Source organism: Strix aluco, chromosome 9, assembly GCF_031877795.1.
Source record: "Strix aluco isolate bStrAlu1 chromosome 9, bStrAlu1.hap1, whole genome shotgun sequence".
Taxonomy (NCBI): Eukaryota; Metazoa; Chordata; class Aves; order Strigiformes; family Strigidae; genus Strix; species Strix aluco.
In genome coordinates this window covers 8256696-8280225 of record NC_133939.1, presented here as the reverse complement: position 1 = coordinate 8280225, position 23530 = coordinate 8256696, and the positions used below count along the sequence as shown (strand labels likewise).

At 49.9% G+C, this 23530-nt stretch overlaps 1 protein-coding gene across 2 annotated transcripts; it reads right to left on the bottom strand.

Annotated features, from left to right (window-relative positions):
* Positions 1–693: 693 nt before the first annotated feature.
* On the bottom strand, positions 694–2438 carry HES6 (hes family bHLH transcription factor 6). Of its 2 annotated transcripts, XM_074833638.1 has the most exons (4): positions 2303–2438; positions 2137–2223; positions 1979–2060; positions 694–1897 (listed from the first exon to the last, which is right to left on the bottom strand). In XM_074833638.1, exons 1-4 carry the CDS (start codon positions 2381–2383, stop codon positions 1455–1457), a joined length of 693 nt encoding a protein of 230 aa, XP_074689739.1. In that variant the 5' UTR covers positions 2384–2438; the 3' UTR covers positions 694–1454. The 2 variants fall into 2 exon arrangements, with proteins under 2 accessions (XP_074689739.1, XP_074689738.1); XM_074833637.1 differs by having other exon boundaries at positions 694–2060.
* Positions 2439–23530: the final 21092 nt, after the last annotated feature.

The following is a 23530-nucleotide window of genomic DNA, read 5'->3' as shown; positions in this document are numbered from 1 at the left end:
TCTTTTCTTGCTTGTTCTATGTTTGGGAACTTCCATGCATTAAGCAACTTTACTATCCTTTTTGTTTTTCTCTTTACAAGGACAGCTCTCTGAAAGGTATTACCACAGCACAAATAACCTGGCATGTCCCAAAAGTAGGAACAGGGGAGGTGTCAAATGTCATGTAGAAGAATGCCAAGGGTCCCCCATCCAGCCCCCTAGAAATATTTTTTAATTCTAAATAAGTCTCCAAATCCATTGCACGCTCTATTCAACTTTGCACTCAAGTGCAAAAACCAAAAATAAAAATCCAAACACCCAAACCAAAACCAAACCACCAACCCCCCTATGAAGTCATGCCCCAGGAGCAGATTTGCCTAACAGTTGTGAAGTTAGGACTGTAGATGTATGAGCAATACCTTCAGATCGAGTAGGTTTGAGACTGGCATTCAGATAAACTAGCCCAGAAAACTGTGGCCCAAGATCAACCTTACACTAGTATGACCTTGCTCACTGCAATAACTTAAGTGTCTTCTAGTACTAAACAAAAGAAAATTTGAATTCCAGTACTTAAGCTAACAATGCTTGGTACAAGAATTAAGTGCTTAATTACCAGCATTGTTTCCACAACATAACAAAAGTATGTATAATAGGGAAATGCATTTCAATTTTTTTAACCGGTTAGAAGTGTATCACACTCCAGAATACATGCAATGAGTTGTGAATTCAGTATTTTTTATTAAAGATTAAAAATAAAAAACATTTGACACCCTAATATACATAAAGTCACAATTAACTCAAATGTGCTAAAAGCAAAATGTGCATAAAGACACTCATTTCTAAAAGGCACCCTGCCACCAATATCTTTTAAATGTTCATCTAATTCCACCAGGTTTCTAGTTTTCTCTGCCTTCACTGAAGGTGAGACTCTAGACTGCTACCATGTACAGATGCTAACCACACCAACCCCTTTCAGGGATCTTTGCTATCACTAGAACACTTAAAACTGTGCATGCAGACTTAACTCGGGCTTCTCATGGAGTTAACCATCACGATTTAAAATGCACGGGGGCTTTTTCTTAAAAGAAAAAGGTAGTGATATTTGGGCCACTTATAAGGGCCAAGAGAAAGAGACAGGGTTATAAAATAACTGCTGTGTGTCCACCGAAGAGCTTTGCTACTACAAACCACCTCCCTCCTTCCCCCCCCCCCATCCCCTCCCCAGCCTCTCATAAAAACAACCCCTAAAGTTACAAAATGCCACACACGCACACACATACACACGGATGAAATGTTAACACGCTTAGCTATTAGCCTGTCAGGGCGTGACAGTGTCAGAGTGCCATCGATGCAGTCCCCAAGCGCAGCGCTGCCAGCCGCACGCACGCGGCGTGCTCCGGGGGCCGCAGGGCAGCGCGGGGCCCGGCTCCTCTCCCCGCCAGGTGGGTCTGCGTCCGCTCCTGCGCGCCCCTCCGTTACCAGGGTCTCCACATGGATTTGGGTAAGCTCGGCGAGGGCAGGCTGCGCGTCCGGGAAGCGTCCAGTCCGTCGGTGGAGGTCTGGCCTGGCTCGGCCTCCGCCTCGTCCGAGTCGGAGCAGGTCTCTTCACTGGCGGAGGGCGAGGGTGCCGAGGCGGGCAGAGCCAGGCCTAGGGCGCCCAGAGCCGCCTCGGTTGCCGGGGCCAGCGCCTCGCTGCCAGGCCAGGGCCCGAGCGCGGGATCTGCCAAAACGTCCGCGATCAAGTCCGGGAGGTTGCCCTCGTTGAGGGGCATGGACTCCAGCAGGTGGTTGAGCAGCTCGGCGGCCGTGGTGGCGTCGATGCCGGGGCAGCTGGAGACGAAGGTGTGCACCTCGTGCATGCACTGGATGTAGCCGGCGGCGAAGCGCTCGCTGGCCTCGCGGTGCAGCCGCCCGCCCTCTGCGCCGCGGGAGACAGAGAGGGGAGCGGGGTGAGGCGCGGGCCGGGCCGGCCCCCCGCCGCCGCCCCGCCGGCACTCACCGAGGGAGCGGCGCTCCAGCACGGCCTGCACCCGCCGCACCGTCAGCTCCAGCACCTCCGCGTTCTCCAGCTTCGCCTGAAACTGACCCGGGGCGCCGCGGCCGTCAGCACGGCCCCGGGCCCCGCCGCCCGGCGCGGCCCCCGCCCCGCCGCCTCACCTCGCTGTCGGCCAGCAGCAGCCGCAGCTCCTGTAGGCTCTCGTTGATCCGCGCCCGGCGCTTCTTCTCCACCAGCGGCTTCCTCGTCTGCGGGGACAACAGCGCCGTCAGCCCGCCGCCCGCCCGGCCCCGCCCGCCCGCCCGCCGCGGCGCCCCGGTCGCTCACCTTCCTGTCGGCCCTGGCCTCCGCGCAGCCCTCGTCGCCCCGCGGCGGGCGGCCCTTGCCGGGCCGGAAGGAGGGCGCCATGGCGCGGCCCGGCGGACCCGCTCCGCTCAGCTGCCGGCGGCGCCTCGGCCCGGCCCTGCTCCGCTCCCCGCCCCGCGCCGCGCCGCCCTACTTATACCCTCTCATTTGCATGTCAATGAGCCCATTGGCCGCGCCGCGCGGGCAGCCGCCGCAGCGTTGGCCGAACGGGCCAATGGGAGGCGGGCGCTTTGTCTGCGCCGGGGCGGAGCGGGGCGGGGGGCGCGCGCCCCCAGCCTGTGGTTGCTGTCGGCCGCCGCACCGCCCGCCGGCCCCCGCCGGCTTTGTTGGCCCGGCCCGCTGCGGGCCCGGCCCCGCCGCCTGCGCCCGTCGCTCCCGGGGGCTTGTGGCGGCCGGGGCGGCAGCGCGGAGGCGGGCAGCGCCCGGCGTGCTGGGGAGGGGACGTGCCCTCTGCCCGCAGCGTGGCAGCTCGGGCTGCGGCTTCGAAGCAGCGGGGCATGGCAGTAGCCTTCAAGAAATCCCCCGAAACCCCCGCGCTCCGCCGCGTACCGTTTGCACCGGGGCTCAGACCGCGGGACACGCGCGTGGGGGTGCGAGCGCGCTCCCAGTCACCGGCCGGCCGGCACGCTCGGGGTGCCCCTCGCCGCGTGTGGCTGCAGGGACAGCGGGACGATGGCGGCGACCTGGGCCTGCACGAGGCCAACCTGAGCCCGGGGCGGGAAACCAGCGGGCTCGGAGCGGGGCGCCGTCGTTTTGTCCCATCCCCACCCAAACAAACGGGGCGGCTCTCACGGCCGAGCGGGCTCTGGGTGCCCGCCTGGGCCGAGGGGCGGCTGCCGTTCTCCAGCGCCGGGCCGAGGCGCGGCCCCGCAGCCCTTGCCCAGCCCCAGGGGGCTGCCCACCCGCCCGGTGGCCGCGGGGAGCTGGGCCCCGAGCGCCCGGTGCCGTCCCTGGGCCGCCGCAGCCCTCCGCCTGCCTTGGCTGGAAGCGCCGGGCAGGCCAGCTTTGTGCGGGTAACTTGATGCTGATGACAGTTGGCAGCTGCAGTTCCCCCAGCAGACTGAGGCAAATAAAAGCATTAGGGCTCGTCCCGGAGGAGAGCGACAGGTGTTCGCTCCAGCTCCTTTGTTTCCCTCCTTTTATTCTCCTCGCTAATGCATGTCATATTTTTACCGCCCGAGGAAACGGGAGACGCATCTCCTGCTTGAATCGGCATTGCTGGCGTGGAGCTGCTCGCTTGCTTCCCCGTACGTGTCTGGCATATCTCCCCTCCTGCTCCAGCATACTCTTGCTTTATTTCACCATTCAAAAGCCCAGGGAAGACCCTCTGGTTTTGGTGGTACCGAGGTCTTCCTCGCTAAGAGGTCCAGCGTGAGCTGGCGTGCCCACAGCTGTGCAGAGAGCCCCGGGACCCCTGGCTCTGTTACTTTTACTGATCCATGTCTGTAGGTTGGTGTCTGACTCGTCCTGCGTGGTCCAGCGGGTAATGGCACGTGCTCTGCAGAAGGTCGGGATAGCTCTTAGTCAGTCCTGCTATTACTTAATGCTGCTTTTTGTCTTTGAAGCGCCACATACACATCCATGCCTTCAATATGCTAATCCACGTCTGATAAAAGTGTAGACCAGGACAGAGATGTTCAGCACTGTCTTCTTGCAGCCATCACGGAGGAGCACATCAGAGAGAAAGTCGGCACGTGGAGACCTAAGCTCAAACCACTCGGCTTTTTGTATCGCAATGGATGGGAGATTTTATTTTCAGAAAGGTGCTTTTGTTATGTTTCTTCCTTTTATTTTAAAGCAACGATGCTTGGATTTTGACAGAGAGTTTGCTCTGTAGGTGACACATTTCCTTGCACCAGGCAGGAGCAGAGTGGGATGTACCTGGGGCTGGATGACTAAATCTATCCTTCCGCTTCTGATGCACCCATCGCTCCACATAACGAAATGTGGAAACTGGCTCATCCTTTTCATTGGTATCATTAACGCAGACTAAGCAGAAATGCTGTTTAGGTCAGGCCAGGTATGTAACATGTTTGTCTTTAAGCAAGTAGAGACAACATGACTGCATTTTGTGTATAGTTTATTCATAGTTAGACTAAATAGGAGAGAAAAAAGACAATTGTATGGGTGCAAACTACAGTGAAGTAATGGGTGTTACGCTTTTGAAGGAGCCATCTTTGTTCTTAACCAAAACTAGGTATATAAGGTCAGCAGACATGTATAAAAACACATGAATACACACACACACACACGCAAGTTTATAAAATGTGCAGTAACGCACAGAATATATGTAATCACGTGGTAAAAGATGAAATCCAGGAGTTTGTGGGCTGGTTTTCTCCTCAGAGAAAGCTTACCTTTTCCTAGTGCACATAATCAGAGAGGCTCAGTGGATTTTATACTGGTGTAAATTCTGTTGATTTACACAAGAAACATTGCACCGCTGTGGCTGCAGATGCAGTCCCCAAGTCTGTCAGGCCTCTTCACTGCAGTTGTTTGTCTCGGTTGTGTTTCAGAGATAACTTAGGTTAGAGATGCTGCAAGTATTAACCTAGGAAAATGTGAAATGAAGGAGCTCCCAAATTCACCTCAGTTGTGGTCCAGATGTGTCAGGACTTGGGTGATGAACTGCTGGCAGCTGCTGAACAGCAGTGATGTCTCACAAGCCTCAGATCTGCATGTTTTTGAGCAGTGAGGAGCCACGGGCACAGGGTGAGGACTCCTGGATGCATGAGAAGAGGAGACTCCAGCAGAGGGCTAGCAAATCTTGGCCAAGAATGGCCAGAGAGAATTGGCCATGGCTATAACATCCCATTTCTGTTTTGACTTGGTGGGTGCTGATGACAAGGCTTTTACACATTGCCAGCTCTTGTTCTGCAGCGTGTCTTTTTGTATTTTCTTTGAAAAGCTGCAGGTCGAATGAGTTGACAAATGCTGGAGCCATTTGTGCTGGGCATTAAAAATGTATGTACCCTAAATATCAGGGCATTACTAGAGCTGCCATTCTGGAGGAGGAAGTCACTGCAGGCTATCTGCTCTAGCCCACAGGGGTAATGTGACATTTTTGTGCCACTTTAAACAAGTTCTGTCGCATCAGGTGAAGCGATTCATGATAACCTTATGCATTTTAATGGAAATGTCAACTGCAATCTAGTAAAAGAAAATGTTCCTTCGATACCTTGTCTAATACCTCAGTGCTTGTCCATGCATGGTGGTTCCTGAAGGAGATTTCGGTAAACCCATCGACTTACCCATATCATTCATTCTTGGTTAAACCCATCCTGCTGTCTGCTGATGGGAAGGTGTACAGGCGTTGCTTTCTCCTCAGTGGAGGGTGGGAGTTTAACCCTTCTTAGAGCAGGGAGCTCTGCCCTGCCAGAGACTGGTGCTCCCACCCATGATGTAAATTACCGTTTAGTCGAGGAGCAGTATAGTTTTAGCAGAGATAATGGGACCAGTGCCTTGCTGCATGTGTTCTCCTGCAAGTCCATGCGCAGAGCAGCATAACGCAGCATGTAATAACAGGTTATAAATCTTTGTGTAGTGTATGTATGATCACTAATGAAGCTGTGGTGACAGTTGGCAAAGGCAACTGTGGGAGACAGCTATTTGCCATGTGTTTTGAAGGCCCAGGTAAGTGGGAAATCCTGATGAGATGGGGGAGTCTGCCATGTAATGCCTCGCACACTTCTCTTTGAGCTGTCAGGTGCATTTGAAAGGTCTCTGGCTCCCAGAAGAACATCCACAGACACATAATACAACCCTGAAAAATTTTAAGGACTCTACAGGCAAGGGTGCTGCCACCCATGTTCTTGGGCTTGAGTCAGTAGGTCACCCAGGCTCTCCGTGGATAATATAATCAGATCATGGGATAAAGACATGATGACCATGGACAAGGTCTATTGAAAATGCTTGAGTAGTTTCTTTCATAAATGGTGTAACATCTGTTGTTGTTGGAGGCACAAGTTCCTGTCAAAGAGACACGTCATCCTTATAAATATTAATGGTGCGTATAAATGGTGGTGAGTGTGAACTGTGGCGGATGTTAGGTTAATGGTTGAATTGCTCCTTAGGCATCAGTTTGCTGTCATCATACTTATTTCTACACTAACAAATACAAACTGTTTAGGTGGCAGAGCAAGCAAAGAGCTATCTTTCCCATCCTCCTCTCCCTGGGGTCCCTTCACAAATGAAATGTGTACTGTAATTAGTCTCCTGCCTTGTCTCTGATGAAAATTAGTCCCGCTCGCAGAACCGAGGCGGAGGGGAGCATGCCTAGAGCTGGAAGAGCCGAGGGCTGTAGGTGATAAATGAAGCGAATGAAGAAGGCTGTTTGGAGAAGTTTGCAGCATTCCCCATCAGCTTGATCCTAGTTGCCTTTAGTGCTATCGATTTCTCTGCTGTTAAAAGCAGATGTTTAAGAGGAAAATTGTGTTGAATATTTCCACTGAGCTGCTCTTGGACTTGAATCTGTTTGTTACTGCAAATTGTGTTTGCTGCCTTGAGCGCTGAGTTTCTGTTGCCACTTTCAAAAACCATAAGGCTTTTCCTATCCTTTTTTATCAGCAGACTTGGCAGCAGCGCTCATGTTCATCAGCTGGGGCACAGAGGAACAGTTCATGCCAGCCGCAACACTAATGAGTAGCATTCATAAGGGTCTTATGTCCATTCACAGAAGAGCCCCAAGACTGTGTTTGCTGCCTGTGAAGGCTCGGGTTCCCCTTTGACTTAGAGGATGGGCCCTGCTTTCTGCCATTTCAAAGGTACTTGTGGTGATATTCAAAGGCAACAAACGGTTGGGGGCTGTGCTGAGCAGGCAGTGAGGACAGCAGAGCCTCTCCCCGTGGGTGAGTGGTGGATGGGTGGTGTGCACTGGGGGGGTCCCCCCAGCAAAACCCTTTGTGCCACTTTTATTACCTTCTCATTCTTTCCCCTCAACCTGTTGGGCTCTGGTAGAGATATGTCTAAACTGATATGTCATTGCAAACTGCTTCAACTCGTGCCATTCAGCCTGTGGTCCATTGTCAGTGACTGTGGCAGGGTCTCGTGTCTTGTGAGGTTAGAGAGACCATTGCTTTGCCACACTGTGTTTGTGGAATTTATTTCAGGGAGGTGAGAATAACTATCTGAAGCAAGTACAGATTTTTTTTTCAGTTGGATTAAAAAAAAAGTAACTTACTTGTGGTGCTTCAGGGAATGGTTTTGAGATGTTTCCACGAAATCCTCTTGTATTTGATTTCTCTAATATTTTTGGTGTTTGAAAGTTATCCTAATTATGGGGCTGACTTCATCATAGGCTTTATCCTGTCTCTGTAAGAGTGATGCGTATATCACTGGTCCTGCTCTGCAAGATTTTTTTATTAGTTCCTAAATGACTTACAGGCATCCTTGTTAAAGTACATTTTCTTCAGGGAAGGTGCTGAATCCCTTAAATTCTATCCTGACTAAGGCTGAAAGCTTTTTTAAGTGTGTGCCCTTCAGAGCATATTTCTTCTGACATGCAGTGCGTGGCCAGGGTAACTCCCAGTCTGTACCTCTGGCAATGACACTCTAAGTCTGTTGACAGGACACAGGTTTTATTTTTATCAGATTAACATGTACATAATCAGGCTCTGAACTTTGCTCCTCTGTGTTTTGTGAAGTGCTCTAGAAAATGTCTGCTTTCATAGTCTCTCATGGTTTGCATGCACATTGCAAATTACATATCTGTAGGTGGGGGAAAAAACCCTGTGCTCTCAGGGGGATGCTTGTGAGATCCTTTTTACCAATGACAGAATGTATTTTGTGGTCAGTTTTGACAAACACTGGTCTTCTCTAAATCAAAATGAGAAATATTTTACAGGCAGAGACCAATCCTCTTTACTTGAGAGTCCTGGCACCCATTTCTGGTGTTTTCTATAAATACTGGATTTGAACCTATTGCAAAAGACACCTCAAATTGCACAGATGTGTTTCCTGGAGTTATCCATGGACAACCTGGAACATGACCACAGTAGCAGATATTTGTAGATCTTGTCTTAACTGTGTCGTGCTCTCACTCTGGGCTAGCTGTTTCTCCAGGGAGGTGACACTTTATAGCCCAAACTCCTTTTAATGGTACAGAAAAGGACCCTTCTGAGGACTTGGTCTATTGTGTACTATGGAAGAACATCTCTTTTAACTGCTCTAAGTTTAGAGTGGATTTCAGCCTCGCTGTCCTGCACAGCTCATTTACTGGGCATACTGCTCAGCTGATTTATGTTGGTGGTTGAGTCCCTCAATCTCCTGTAGAAGCTCCTTACGTCCATTTTGGTAAGGAGCACTCATTTAGAGTGATGCTGGGGGGCACTGATAGGAGGTTGCATGAAGGAAGCTTAGCGAGCAGATTTGAAAGAGGTGATGAGTGCTGTCATTCTTTCCTCTCCATATGCATTTGCCCTTCTTTCTGGAGAAGCTTAGCAGAATTTAAGAGAAGCATAATATTTTTGAATACTTGGACTGAGAAATAGCTCTGGAACATCAGCACAGAGAAACATAACCTCTGCAAGGTGCTTCTTTACGGCTCTCTGATACAGGCAATGTACAGCTGAACCCAGTCAGCTACAAAGCAAGGGGCTGCTGCTGGCTGGAAACCTGCTGCCTCCAGTTCAACTGGGAGACCAATGTGGAGCTGGCAAGTCAGTCCCTGTAAATGTTGTTTGGGCTACTTGTGGATGTCGGAAATGGGGAAGAAACAAAAGCATTCAAAGACGTTGCAAGCTATAAGTAGGCATATTCCCTCTGGATGGGGCCAGGGAATGTTACCTGCTCGGCTTTCCCGTTCCCAAAAGCTGGATGGGTTCCCAAGGCTCATGAATGTGATGCAAGATTACAACTTGTAGAGGAGAATGTAATTCCTCTGCTTGGGTAGTCATTTTTCTTCATGTCTTTTTCTAGAGGGACATAGGTGTTTGTAGGAAAATGCAAAATGTCTTCCTGTTTTCTGTGCACTGACTTTTGATCATGCGGGGCTGCTCAGTACTTCCACGCACCTCTCAGCAGTCGTGGGGTGGCAATGGAAGGGACCTTTGGAGGGCTTAAGTGAAGGTGCTGTGCCTCCAAAACCTGTAAGAAATGATTGCCGTTCCCATGATTATGCCTGTGTCAATAGGAATAGAGCATTGTAGCCAGCTCACGTGACTATATACAAATCACATATGCAAAAAAGCTCAGGAAAGAGCAATGGAATTGCAGGAAGTCAGGAACATCATGCGGGCTCTTATTTGTGCTATGACTTAAAAGAGGAAAAAATACAGTTCATATAAAACAGTATTACTTTTTCTAGAGAATTAAAAGTGCTTTATTCTGTTTTGGGGCTTGGTTTGGCTTTTTAAGCTCTGGAGAAAGGGAAGCACTATCCTCTGCAGCATGCCTTGTTTTATGGAGCCTGTTAGGAAGGGGTTCATTTACTTGATGAATTCAGGATCCAGTTTAACTGGACTCTGAAATGGTTAGTTTGGGGGGGAAGCCATTTTATTGGCTTCTGGGGATTACTTGGTGTTCTCTAAACTCTAGTAAAAATTTCTTAGCACAGCCATAGCTCCTGGGTCCTTGCAATTAGTAGACAAAGCAAACACCAAGTTTGCACACATGCACAAACAGGGACTTCTGGACAAAGTGGTAGGACTAGATCCACTAGAGGCTAGTGCATGTTGCTGTGTCAAATAAAAATCCCAATGATATACTGCCTAAAACTGTAATTAGAGGGCAACTATGAAAAATGACATACAAACTAAAAATGCAGGCAACTTTGGTATGCTGAGTTACTCTTCTTGGTTTCCTGCCCTCCAACCCCCTTCATAGGTGTGGTATGTGGTCTGCCAGGCACTGTCAGGGCTGCATGAGAGCAGGGGTGGCTTGTCCCCAGAGCTGCTGAGCTGTCTGGATTCCAGCAAGCTCATTTGACAACTGTACCACCTAAACTGTCTATGGATAAAAGTAGAGCAATGAAAAGTAGGAGACTAGGCATTTGAAGAGCTGCTTGTCCCTGATTGTTTGGTGAGTAACAAGGAATTAAAACAGCAAGATGTTGGGGAGCAAGATCTCTGGGGTTGCAGCTGGTGACTTCCTAAGCTTATTTGTGTCACAAGAGGCATGTGCTGGAGAAGGTGCGGAAGGTGACCAGGGGTTCTATAAAACTCCCCTGGCTTATAGGGGTATATAGCACAAACTTTGTTAACGATGTAATTTCAGGCCAAAGCAGGGAAATCACTAAAGCTTGACTTTAGAGACGCCTCCAGCTCCTGCTCTGCTGGCCATCTACTCTCATGCCTGCCTTAGCTTTGCTCTTGGAGACTTTCTGGCACAGCTTTGCTAGACTTCAGGATCTGAGAAGAAATCAACTTGCCAGTCCCACACCTCTGTGCTGTGTGCCTGGGATCAAACCATTCACCTGTGAGATGCAAGCTCAAGCAGTTGGCCAACACCAAACCCACAGTTGCCTGGTCTTGAGCGAAGCCCACTTCCTGTCTCTAACACCCGTAATTAGAGACAAGCCCAGAAGGAGAAACAACACTGATTCCTTGAAGAGCTCATCTGGAGGATCAGGAAGGACAGAGCAGATGGCTTCAGTCCAAGCTCTGAGGTAGGCTTAAGATGGGTGGAGTCACCCCTCAGGCTTGACCCTAGATGTCAATGTAAACAGATCCTCTGGCGACTTTCATTATGGAAAGCATGGGCAAAACTGCAAGTCCCTACCTGTCAGTGCTTGAAATTCAAACAGCCCAGATAGGGCAGATAGGGCTGAGCTGCCTCCTGCAGCTGCCTGGAAAAAGCCCTGGCCTCACCTCAACAAGAACGGAGAACTCACTCAGCCCTGGGCACAGCAGGAACCTGCAGTGTGGTGGCTGGAGTGTGAGACTACTGCAGAGTGAGGGCACCAGCAACCATGGGTGTCAGACCGGCAAGGCTGGACCAAGGCAGCGCAGGATTGAATGTGCCTCTGCTGGGCAGAGAATCAACAGGTCACAGCATCCTCTGGGAGAGAGTCCTCAGAGACACTGATGCTGGTCCGTATGGAGCAAGAAGGCAGACCCTTTGGGCCTGGCACTGGTCTCTGCAAGATGAGGGCCCTTCTCTTTGAGTGGGATGTATGCTTGCCCTGCTGCCTGCCAGCTCTTCCTTTTTGTGAAGAGCAATAAGGCCAGGAGGGCAGGGGATGACACTTGGTAGTGGTAGGTGACTATTGAACATGTTGCTGCCTGGTGCTGTGATTACAGCCTCTGTTCTGGGCATGTCACATGTTGTAGCATCCTGAACTCCTTTAGTTTCTCACCTTTCTTCCTCCCATCTCTCCTGGACAGCTTTGCACCATCTGGAGCTGGGTCAGACAGATGAATGGAGGTTCTAGTCATGCTCTTCTGCTGCTTGTCCTCAATCAACTGATACTCACATTTTCCTTAGTATTCTCTATACTGCCAAAACCATGTGGTGTTTTTTGGGGAAACTCCTCTGGTGATAAATATAATCCAAAGGGCAGCCAGAAGAAGCTGTCACAAGTTCCTGTTGGCTGTCATCTGGGTTGTGTTTAGCAGGTACTGTGAGTGCCAGAGCATGTGGTTTCCTTCACTGTCTCCCTGCAGCTCTGCTGACACAGTCGTCTCTCCTAAAACCCTTCCTGTTTTCTAAGATTTTCTCTTCTAGGAAAAGTTCCTTTCTTACGATGACTGTTTTGGTCATATGTATTCATTTATTTCTTATGGCTTTATATAGAAAAAAAAGAGTTGCAAAGTGAAGAGTTGAGCTCCAAGAAGGAACTTAAATGTCTGCTATCTAAACATAGTGTCTGAGAGTTAAGTCTCTTGAAAGGAAGGTCTAACAAATTCATGTGCTGTCTGAAAATTGCCAGTAGGAGACATTATATGGGTGTATCTGAAACTCTTCCAACCTCTAGAGCTGATTTAAGGCTTCAGACAAGTGCTCATCCATTCTGGATCCAGACCCATCTTGTAAGGTGGGCACACACTGCGCTCGTGAGCAGCAATGCTTCCATCAGGATAGGTACTGCCTTTGCTCTCGTGGTCTCTTGGCAAGCCTAGTCCTGCATCAAGTAGGAGACTTGCTTTCAATTTTTCCTTTCAGGCCAGGCAAACCCACCTCTCAGGATTGTGAAAGCAAGGAGGGAAGGGGAATGTGGGCTAGGGGTTAAGGGAGGGGAACTGTGGTTTCGTATCTGGACTCCAAGGCCTGCTTTTATTCTTTTTGTGTTGTGGCTTTATGATCTTTGTGTTCAGGCCCATGTGGGGAGGACAATTGACTGATTTAGTCTAGTGCCATCTGTCTCTTTGTTGTATCAATAAAGTTATTTCCACAGAATTCAACTGAAGGAGGAAGTGATCTTGAAAGCTTCTGGTCTAAATCAGAGTTTCCTGCTCCTTTTCCAAACTGAGCCACTACCTGAGGCTCCCCAAGGCTAGAGGGGCCCCATCGTGGTGTGTGGTAAGTCCCTGGGGAGGGCAGGAGAAACACCAGTCAGTACTGGTAGCAAAAAAACCCCCATGCAGCAGTGTGAGGAGGGCTGACATCCTGGACCCACAGGTTTTGCATTTGAGCAGCTCCTCACTAGATGATGGAGCAGTACTCAATGATTGTATTGCTCTCTATTACAAATTATTAAAAGTTCTCTTTTCGCCCCAGACTGCCCAGCATTTCACTGCAACACCTCTTCCGTGGTCCTGCTGAATAGAAATTGCCTGTGTAAGACTACCCAGCACCAGGCTGCTGCTGAGCTCCAGAAATGCTGAGTGCCGGACAGGACTCTGGATTTGTGCCAACGGCTAGTGCAGTAACATCCAATTCTGGGACCCTGGGGCAAGAAGGTTTGTGAGAACATGGAAGGGGTCTGGTAGAGAACTCCCTACTTAACCAACATGGTCAGGACCTGGGAGAGGTGGGCTTGTTTAGTCCAGTCAAGAGGAAGCTGAGAGAAATCTAACAACATCCCCCAACTACTGGAAGAGTGGTTACAGAATTGGTGGAGGCAGGTTCTTCTCATCAGTAGCAGATAATAAACTAAGGGGCAGTAACCACAGAGTGCAGCTTGCAAGGTTCAGATCAGATATTGGGAAACCCTTTATCTCATGAGGGTGGTGCAACGCTGGGATGGGTTGCCCAGAGAGGTCAGGGAATCTCCTTCCTGGGTGGCTTTTGAGACTGTTAGACAAAGCTACAGTCAACCTGATCTACTGCTGGTGATGGCTGTGCTTCAAGGAGGTTTGGACTAGGGACCTCCACAGGTCACTTCCAACAAGCATTTCAGTCACTCTGTTCATTCTGGTAAGACTGCCAGCGTGCTGTCAGAGTTTTCAAGGAGAATTTCTGGATCTAAATATCTGGTGGTTTTTGTTTGACACACTAACCCAGATCTAGATGGAATCTGTCTGCTCCAGCTTACTAGGGTAGTATGATCTCAATATGAAGAATATTCGTTCAGGAAGAGGGGTAGATGTGGAAAGGAGTCACTTTTGCCTGCTGACCAGGAGGCGGGTGTGAGGGGAAGGAGCTGTTCTAGGAGCCTGAGGTGGCTGGAATTTCCTTTGAGCCCACTCTGAATTTTGGAATAGAAGCAAGGCAAAATTTGCCGTGGCAGCAGCAGGCCTGTTGTGTGTGTGTGTGTGCAGCTGTATGTGCAGGAGACCCTGGAGTGGTAACAAGCTGCCTCTTTAGCACTTGTGTAATACAGGTAGCCAGTGAAAAAGAGGGGAGGTGACATGGAGCTATCTTTAATATCTTTTGTGATGTACTGTCAGCCTCCAGAAGAAAGTCTCCTTCCGCGCTTGCCATCTAGCAAGGTTTTCTGGGAGCAATGAAGCTTGGTTCCCCATGGCTTTGTGTTGTCTGGTTGGACCCTCTCCTTTGCGTCCATATTTTGTTACTCTGCATCCCAGCAAAAGGTGAACTCCTGTCATAGGACCTCTCACCTCAACCCAGATGCCCACATTCACAGAATTTACAGGAACTTAATTTCCTTGTAGTTTTTTAATTACTTGGTCCTTTGTTAAATTTAGCTAGAGAAGCTGAATGTTACTGGGGGAGGACTGATAGGCTGAGGAAGAGACTGAGGCTTGCAGTGGGATGGTTTCCTTAGGGGAGGAGATGAAAAAAGAGAGTCCAGGGAACCCAGCAGTTTACCCATGTCCTCTTATCTGCAGATCTTGAGCTTAATCATCACAAATATGTCATCACTGCTGAAGTCATAATTAAATTCAGCATTTTACTGTCAGCATAATTACATGAACCATCTTCCTTTCTTGCTATGTCTTGAAATACAGTCTGTTTTACAGACTCTTTGCCAAGTTATTCAATTTTAATGTGGTTGGAATCAGGTTTTTAAAATGCACCTCAAACACAGTAAATACACTGAGTTCCCAGGGCCTGCCTTGTTTTTGTATATGAATGAGATCAACCGAACGAGCCAAGCGTGAAGATGTCGTGCGGTTGAGCCCTACTAAGCAGCTGTGTACTCAGTGGCACTGAGCCGGCTCCGTGTCCCCTGGCTGTACTGCAAGTGGCTGGTGACACTCCAACTTTTCCAGGAAGACTTGTAAAATTTTCACATTTCTTTCTTAAAATCCAGGTTGCCAGAAGAGGCTCATCCTCTAGTGAATTGCGTTCCTTCAACCTAAGTATGTTTTCACAGCATAGCCTTGTCTTCGGGGAGTTAGAAAGAAAGGGAGCCTGGCCCTGCAGGGTGCCACTGAGGATGTCCCGGGGAGGGGGGGACTGGGGGAAGGTGAGGGGCACCCCCAGGAGAGCCCTCTTGCCCCTCGGCTGCTCATGAGCTGTTCTGGGATGTGATTCGTCTGGACAGACAGACAACTCCCTTTGCCAGGATAAGCTGTAGCTCAGCAGGGGGCTTTTCTGGCAAATGTTGTACAGTTCTAATTAGCCTTTGGTTGGGCTCCAGCATTTGTTTGTTTGTTTGTTTGTTTGTTTTTCTTGCACTGAGTCCTCTTGTAAGACACAAGCAACATGTCCAGCCAGCATCCTGAGCTGCCTGTTTCAGACATTACCTGTGTTGTTGCTGATATAACCACCCCATAAAGAAAAGATGAATAATTCTCATCTTCTCCATTAATGCCTGTCCCCTTTCAAAATCCTTAAGGAAGAAAGCTGGGTTTGTAATATGGCTCCCTCTACTCCCCCCTTTACCTTAGCCAGGCGCATCAGTGTATGAAACACAGAGGAGCTGAGGTGCGGAGAGAAAATCACCTGGTCTGTATTCCCTCCCCACATGCCGGGATTGTGAAGAGTAGAGACATGCTGCTCTTCTGTCTGCTGGACCTCAGACACCTGAGGAATGAAGGTGGCCAGAGAGCTGAGGGAAGTGAGGGTGTCTGGAAGGGAGTCATGCACACCGCTGGGTCCTTGGGGCGGGGGCAAGAGGGATCTCTTCCAGGCTACATCCTCTAGAGACTCAGCGACTACTGTGCATGCTGTTTCCAAAAGGACTGATAGTCTAAAGCTGTGCTTGCTGCAGCATGCAGGGAGGTGAGGCTTAGAGAAGCATGCAGTGCTGGCCTGCTGCTGGCTGGCCTTGTTTGCTCTAGTCAGTACTCCAGCATGCTGGCTCGCTTTGTGTGACACAGGACCAGGAGGAGTTATGTTCTCTGGCCATGAACTCTCAAAAATTGCATCTGTTGTTGGAGGAGATGACAAGAGAAAAAACAAAGCAGATACAACCTGTCCCTTCCAGAGACATGCAGCAGATCATAAGATCAGGCTACATCCCCAGGTCATGGGCCACTTGTGAGCCACATGTTTCTATCAGCCACATCCTGCATCTTATGGGAACTCTCTGGAGATCACACCAAGTAGGTGAACTTTAGAAGTGTGATGTGAATTCATTGCTACCCTTATGATCTGATTGAGTGACCCTTTGCTTACAAGTGTATCAGTGATACTTGTGAAACCGTATCCTCTATCAGGTCTTCCTTACTGCTGGATTGTTTTGTTAGAGCACTAAAATTGGATGTCTCGTCTTCTGTCTCGCAGCAGCCGTCTCTTTTGTTGGATGATTTGTCAGCTGCTGTCTGACGTCCATCCTGCCATTCCTTCCCCTCTTCCAAGAGAGCCATTGCATTACAGCGGCAGTCACACCTCTGTGTATACGATGCCATTGATAAATTCCAGTCTGGCTCAAGCAGGAGGCACGGTCCTGAGACAGCCCTTTTGACGGTCTGCCGTGATCTCTCCCTGCCAGCTGGCTTGGGGGTATGTTCTGTATTAACGTTCCTTGATCTGTCTGCTGGTTTTGACACCGTCGACCGGGATGTCCTTGTGGAATGCTCTGAGCAGATGGTGCATCTGGCTGGGGCTGCTTCAGGTTGATTCAGATCATATCTTGGGGAGAGCTGCTCATTTGCGCATTCCATTCCTTCCAGCGGGTTTCTCTCTGCTGCATGGCTCTGAGGGGACCCTCCCATTTTAGCGTCTATTGATCTATTTTGGCTAAGATGATTAAGCATACACTCGCTTCTGGCTGCCTTCAGGCACACCTCACTCTCCCTGCTCCTTTCCCCAGCCTGTCAGGGGCATATTTGCAGCTTTTTTGAGGGTACGTCAGTGCAAATAGTGTTGGTCTTGGTGAATCGGTGCCCTAAGAGATCCAAGCAATGCCCAGCCTGTCTTAGGAAGAGAAGGGTCAGAGTGTCTTCCTTGTGTACGTTGCTCCAGATGTGTACACCTGGCTACTAATATCTCTGCTACTATTTCTGCCACAGTGCCAAACCTGAGTGGTGCTGTCAGCCGGTGACTGATTTGTTATGCCAGGCCCTGCCTCTGCTGTTGAAAATCCTCAAGGGATGTGAGCCCCTAGGGTCACTGTCTGACAGAGACATGCCAGCAGTCCCAAATACTCAGGCTGTACGCTTGTGCACTTATCACCTGCTTGTTGGTATAGTGTGGGGGAATTTTTGGCTCTCCATAGTACTTGGATGTTGTTCTGTGCTTCACTGTATGCTTTACAATTACAAGGATTGACAGATCAGTATACACCTTTGGCTTTAGATGTGTGTAAGAGCTGTGGCCAAAGAAAACAGCCCTTTTCTGAATTCAGCAAACAGAAGTTGGGCTTGAATAGGCCTATTTTATATATATATATATAGGACTTCTGTTCTTTAGTTTGCAAATACTGTCATCTAAATACTTCCACAGACTGGAAAAGTGAGGTGGAGAAATGACACGACTTCCCCCAAAGTCACCCAGCAGACAGCTGGCAGATGTAGTAACGACCCAGCCCTTCTGTTGCCCTACCCAGCGGAATGCTTTGCTGCTGTACTTTTCCTCCTTGAGACACGGCCCAGGATATTCCTTTATAGATGTATATCCCCTTCCCTTGTTCCTTCTTCCTTCCAGCCTGTGGGGCGAGGTGGAGGGGGGATGGATTTGGAAAGGCTGGGTTGCTGAGCTCCATCTGGAAGACAAAGCTCCACAACTCACCCTACTTGCAACCAACACCCCGCTTGAGGATTTCAACAGATGAGCCAGCCGTTAATGGGAATAAACTTGGTTGGTATGTTCTTACCATCTCCGGTACTGGGCTAAAAATCCACCTTCTCCGCAAAGGTGACAAATGCTGCCAGCTGTCACACCTTGCATCCACACTGTGCAAACCCTCGTGACTCAGAGCAGCAATTTCAGGATGAAACTCCAGAGGTTTCTTCTTGATGGGCTACACATTGTACCTGAACTTTATCATGAGTGAGGCGATCCTAACCCATCTATCATTACATTCCCCTCCTGGAATTCACCACGCAAGCAATAGCAGCATAATAAAAGCCAACAGACAAGCTGGTTGCTTGGCTCGGCTTTGAAGTGGGAGCATCTGGCGCTTTGCCACACTCCCATCAGGGCTCCGCTGCGTGCCTGCCTGGGCTGTGGGGCAAGCAGGTAGGTTCGGGTGCTGCACAGCCCCTGCTCTTCAGCGCTGGGGGAGTAGGCGGCCGGGTGGAAATAGAGACCCTGTTTGTGTCCCTGTTGTGGGACACACTGCAGCAGGAGCTCAGCCCCTCTCAGACAGCAGGGAAACCCACACCATCGTGGCACAGGTCCATGGGTGCTTGACGGTTTCACCCTTTATGGAACCACTTTGCTGAGTTTTTACTTTCAGTTCATCCCATTTTTTCTTGGTGAAATCCATCTTCTGAAACTGCACTAAAGGTACACACTGGAATCAGCAGATCCTCTTGAAGTCTTCTTGCATCAACTCTGGCTTTAAATTAGCTGTCATCCCATGGAAATCTGGGCAGTGCCTGTCATACCTTCCAGGGGGACGTAGTTTGGCAGGTTTACTTCTGAATCTTCTTTTACCTGGCTTTTCACTGAGTCTAGCTTCACTAAATTTAGCAGAACTTCATGTCGATTAAGTGCTGTGCACTGTAATTTAGCAGAATCCAGCCTGCTCAGAGCAAACCTGGGCTATTTCTCTCTATCGCTTTTCATTTTCCTTAAGTATTACAGTGCTGCATAAAAGTTGGTCCCATGATGGTCTGACGCCAAGAAAGGGTCTGGAGCTTGGCGCAATTGCCTTTCACACTTGATGCAGAGTGCAAGGGAGGATGGGGGAGAAACCGATCATTCAAACAGCAATTAAAAACACCCGGGGAAAGGTTTGTCAGCTTTTGTTTGGGGTTGTGCGAGATAACCTCTCACTTGCACTTTCAAGGAGAACGGGGCAAAGTACTCCTCGCCTCACGCACGGCGGCGCAGGAGCAGGGGCGAGGGGCAGTGCCAGCCCCGCTGTGCCAGGGAGCTGGGGAGAGGGCTGCAAATGTGGGAGGTGAGCAAAGGGAAATGAGTTACTCCAGCAGCATCGCAGAGGAAACCAGCGGCAGAGCTGAGGGCAGGGCCCAGCTGTCCTGCGGGGTGGTGTGGGACTGCCTGTTCTCCCTCAGGACAGCGAAGGGTTGCTCTGTTCTTGAATGACGGTGTTTCTCCTTTCTCCAGATCATAAACCAGAATGGCATCTGCACGCAATCCCTCCACCCAGCCCACAGCAGCCAGCTCCTGCTCCATACAGAGATACCAGCCCAGGCCATGTATGCCTGCGCTGCCTCAGAGCAGCTCACCTGGGCTGAAATTTGGCTTTGCTCAGCTTTTAGAGGCATCAGTTGCTCTTGCAATCAGTGCTTGCAGCTAAACTCTCAGCTGTGGGTTTGTTTCCTAGGGCTTGTCCAAGTGTGATTTCAGGATTTCACTAGACTTTTGCAAATAAAACACTGACTTGAAGGGAAGAAGGAAGAGATGCAGCTTTCGGAGAAGAAAATACCTATGGGCATCAGTGTTTTAGTAGCTCCCTCCCAGAGGACCTAGTAAAAACCCCTGCGTGTATGCCCTTCCTTTTCAGAGCCTAACAAGCGCATCGAGTGTTTGCCCTAGCTGCTGAGAAATTTTGGGTTATCCTACACTCGGTATATTTACCTTCCAAGCAGTCTGGGATGCAAGGGGCATGCAGCAGCTGTTGTGCTGTGGTGTACAAACACAAGGCAGGTGTTAGCTGGCATCCCGTCTCTCCTATGTCGAGTGTAATTGCAGGAGCTGCCACGTTTCCGCCAGCTGGGCAAGTCCCCGGTGTATTTTTGTGGATATTGTATTCCCGTAAATATAGATTGTCATACTGTGCTGAAATGCTCTCCCCTTCAGGATGCTCCCCACCAGTCACCACTGTGGATGAGCCCTTTGCTGCACTCTGATTTCAGATACCAGCAGGGAGGTGTTGCAAACCCTGCCCACGCCAAGGCTTACCAGCGGGCCAGCAATGCAGGCACCAGGAACTGGACTGTAGGGCTTTGCAGACTGGTTTACCCCTCTGATCCCAGTTTGGAAAAGGCTGCCCACGGTCAGTACCTCGGCTCTGGCTGCATCTGGAATTTCTGACTCCCATGCTCTGGGATTGGGATATGGGTCGCTCAGAGCAGATTGTTCTTACATGGAGCACAACCTGTACGGGGAAGTCTTCGTTGATGGCAGTCATTCCCATGCTTGTTTTTCTCAGAAGTGTGATGCACCTGTATTATTTTTGGCCTCCCAAAGCAGGTTTGGTGGTCAGCGATGCCAAAATTACATGCAAAAAGTCTTCCAAAGAGACCAGCACGGAGTTTCTCCTCCCCTGGCCTGCCTGTACTGCGTCTCATCCAGAAGACACTTCACCTCCTTTCCTGCAAATCTGTGTTCTTGTAACACAAATGAAGAAACCACCCAGAAAGCAAGTAAGGGCTCCCCACAGACTGAGTCGTAGGCAGCTGGGGAATCACGGATCTGGTAAAGGGGTTGCTTGTGCAGGCTTTGGACCAGATCAGAATCCCAATTTCCCCTGGAGTGGGGAAGGGGTGAGATGCCAAAACTCAACTCTGAAAACAGCTTTTCCCCCTGTGAATGGCCACTGCTGATGTGAGCTGAGTAGAGCTTGCAGTCCCTGGGGAAGATGAGGTGAGATACACTCCTGTCCGTGGGCAGATCTGAAAAGGAGGATAACATGGTGGGAGCACAAGGTGTGGCGAAATTGCTGGAGAAAATGGTCCCTGGGAGTCAAAATGGGAGTTCCCGTGTGCTGCAGGCATCAAAGCAGCCCCCCAAGTGCAGGTGGGAGCCTGAGCCGGCCCCCACGCCGCAGCCAGACTCCACATGCCTCTAGTTTTCTTACTCATGCCTTAATCTTTTTATTCCCTTGGGGAAACTCATAAAAGTAATTGTAAAAACTTTGGCAAGGCAGTGGGAGGAGAGGGGAAGCATGGGGGAGATCTCTGCCCCAGCTGCTCTGTCGATGCTGCAGCTGCCCCAGGCAGCGCTCCCCCCTTCCCAGGGGCACCCGTGCAGGGACCTTGTGTCCATACTCACCCATCTTCTCCCTCTTAGCTGTGTTGACTGATAAGGAAACCTCCCCTGGACAGAGTGGGGACCACGGAAACAGGCCCTCACCACATCAAGTGCCCTCACCGATGGGCTGCTAGAGCTGGAGGGACACCTCTGGAGAAATGCTGCTGCAGACAGCAATGCCGCAGCTGCCTCGCCCCGAGATGGTGATGCACCCCAGAGGCAGGCTCTTCTGGAGAAGGTCTCCTTCGCTTTGAGGCTGCACCATCACTCAGAAAATTAGATTAGGGCAAATACTTTTTTATATCCCCTAGACAAGAGCACTGAGCTGCTGGGTATTTGATATGTCGGAGTGATTGGTCTCGCAGCTCTGCACCCGCTGTGGCAATGGGCAGCTAAGCCAGGGTGCTTAGCATCAGGAAATGCCTCGTAGCACAGCAGTCTTTGAAGGCAAATATGACCCTTTGATTGACAGTCCTAAATCTACGGGACTTAAAATAGGAACCTCAGCACCAGCTCTCTGAAACTCAAGTCTCCATCATCTCACTTTTTTGGGCCTGCTTAATCCCGATTTCAATATATAGAGATTGTGATTAGACATTCTGCAAATGAAGACCATAAAATAAATTGAAAAAGGTAAGAGGGAGCGGTACACTGTGGAATAACAGCTCCATGCTCACTCCTTTTGCTGCTTCTGTGGCCCATCAGAGATGGGATGCTGTGTTAAGTTGGCTCCTGCTCTCATCTAAACCAATTCTTGTGCTCTTACATCCTGACAGGTATTTCAGGTAATGGTGCAAACAGGGAAAATTCCTGTCTCTAACCTGGCTGTTAGACACCAAACACTCCTTCACACATAAATCCCACAACTCTGAGGGTCTCCAGGCCACAGGCCAAATACATCAGTCCCAGAGTAATGGTGGCCAAAGCCTCATGCTAAGAGCTCTCTTCTGCTTCTCTGTCGTCCTCCATTTCTAGCTGCCTACAGCGTTTTTGATCGTTTACCTCAGCCAAAGCACCTTCAGCATTAAGCTGCTTCTGTGTTTCACCCCAGAGATAGGAGCTTCCCACTGGCAGCTGAAATAGTCCTTTGTACTGGCTTTGCAAAGGCCTTCTGGATCAAGGAGTATCACACCTTCAAGACTGGCCAGCACAGGACATTGGTGGTAAAGGTTGGTTTGTTTGATTTTAATTACGCTGCTTCACTACAAAATCCCTACCAGTTATACCAGCATAAAAGCACTGGGTAAACGAAGCTGATTTTGCTTGTCTGATGTGTTGATTCCACTGGTGGATTTTGCTGTGGTGGGGAGTTTTGCCAGTATAGCCGCACCAGCAAGACTGGTTAAACGCAGGTGAGAGGAGCTGGATGCATATCAATTGATTGGCAGCCACTGTATCTCCCCGTTCAGTCACTGCTGGCTCAGTGATATGAAGAGCGAGGGTGTTTGCTTCCTAAGCCAGTGTTTGGTGCATTGTGAGTAAGGCAGGGCCTTACTGCCTTCCATCCTGTTCATACATCCATGCAGGAACACGTGGTGGGCTTCCCATCACTGGGAGCAGAGTGTTCTTCAGGGGACTCACTGTACTTTGAGGTGAGGGTTTCCCTTGAGAATGCCCCAGAGCCAGATATTTCAGCAACCTAAGCCTGAGCTGAGCCCTCTGTAAAACCCAGGTCCTAAAGTGTGCAGGGAACCTGCAGATAGCGTTGTGCCACGGCCTCTTGCTGTGTCCCGGAGGTCTGTGCGGGCTGGCTGCAGGCAAGCCTTTTGGCTGATCGTTTCTGCCACCTTGACTTGCATTCAAGCACTTTGAGACTCATCTACTGGGGAGCTGCCAGTCACATGCTGCTTCTGTTTGGATCTGGGTCATGCACAGACATGCTGGGGAAAGCATTCCTCCCCTCCGCCTCCTTATCTACCCCGGAGGAATGCAGCGTCTCTTTCATTTAATGTATATACACCGTGCTCTGTCACTAGGAATGGCCAGGGCGAAGCAACCTTTTGAAATGACTTTTTTTGAGTTGGTGGAAAGGGAGATGCTAAAGAGGAGCTGGTGGTTTTGAGGGTGCTGGAGAAGGAGGGGAGCATGGGAGTAATTTGTGGTTTTAGCCTTATTTTTCCTGAAAATGGTGGTCTTCCTGCTCTCACACCTGTGAAGCACTCCTTCAGAAAAGGCAACTCCCCTTCTCAGTGGCAAACAAGCTGCATGATCTCAAAGCCATTTCATCCTGCCTGGGAGAGCAGTAAATCTTTGGAAAGCCAAAATGAAATCTGCCCTGACCTCCCACCCACACCAGGTCAGCTGTCTGTGCTGTGCATGAATGTTCTGAAAGGGGCACACCAGCAGCTGATCACTAAC

What these genes read in the sequence shown, in the direction of transcription:
- HES6 (XM_074833637.1), bottom strand. Translation starts at nt 2,383, where the DNA reads ATGGCGCCCTCCTTCCGGCCCGGCAAGGGCCGCCCGCCGCGGGGCGAC. An exon ending in AGGCCAGGGCCGACAGGAAG is followed by an intron (nt 2,224 to 2,302) that starts GTGAGCGACCGG and finishes TTGTCCCCGCAG; the next exon opens with ACGAGGAAGCCGCTGGTGGA. An exon ending in TGCTGCTGGCCGACAGCGAG is followed by an intron (nt 2,061 to 2,136) that starts GTGAGGCGGCGG and finishes GCCCCGGGTCAG; the next exon opens with TTTCAGGCGAAGCTGGAGAA.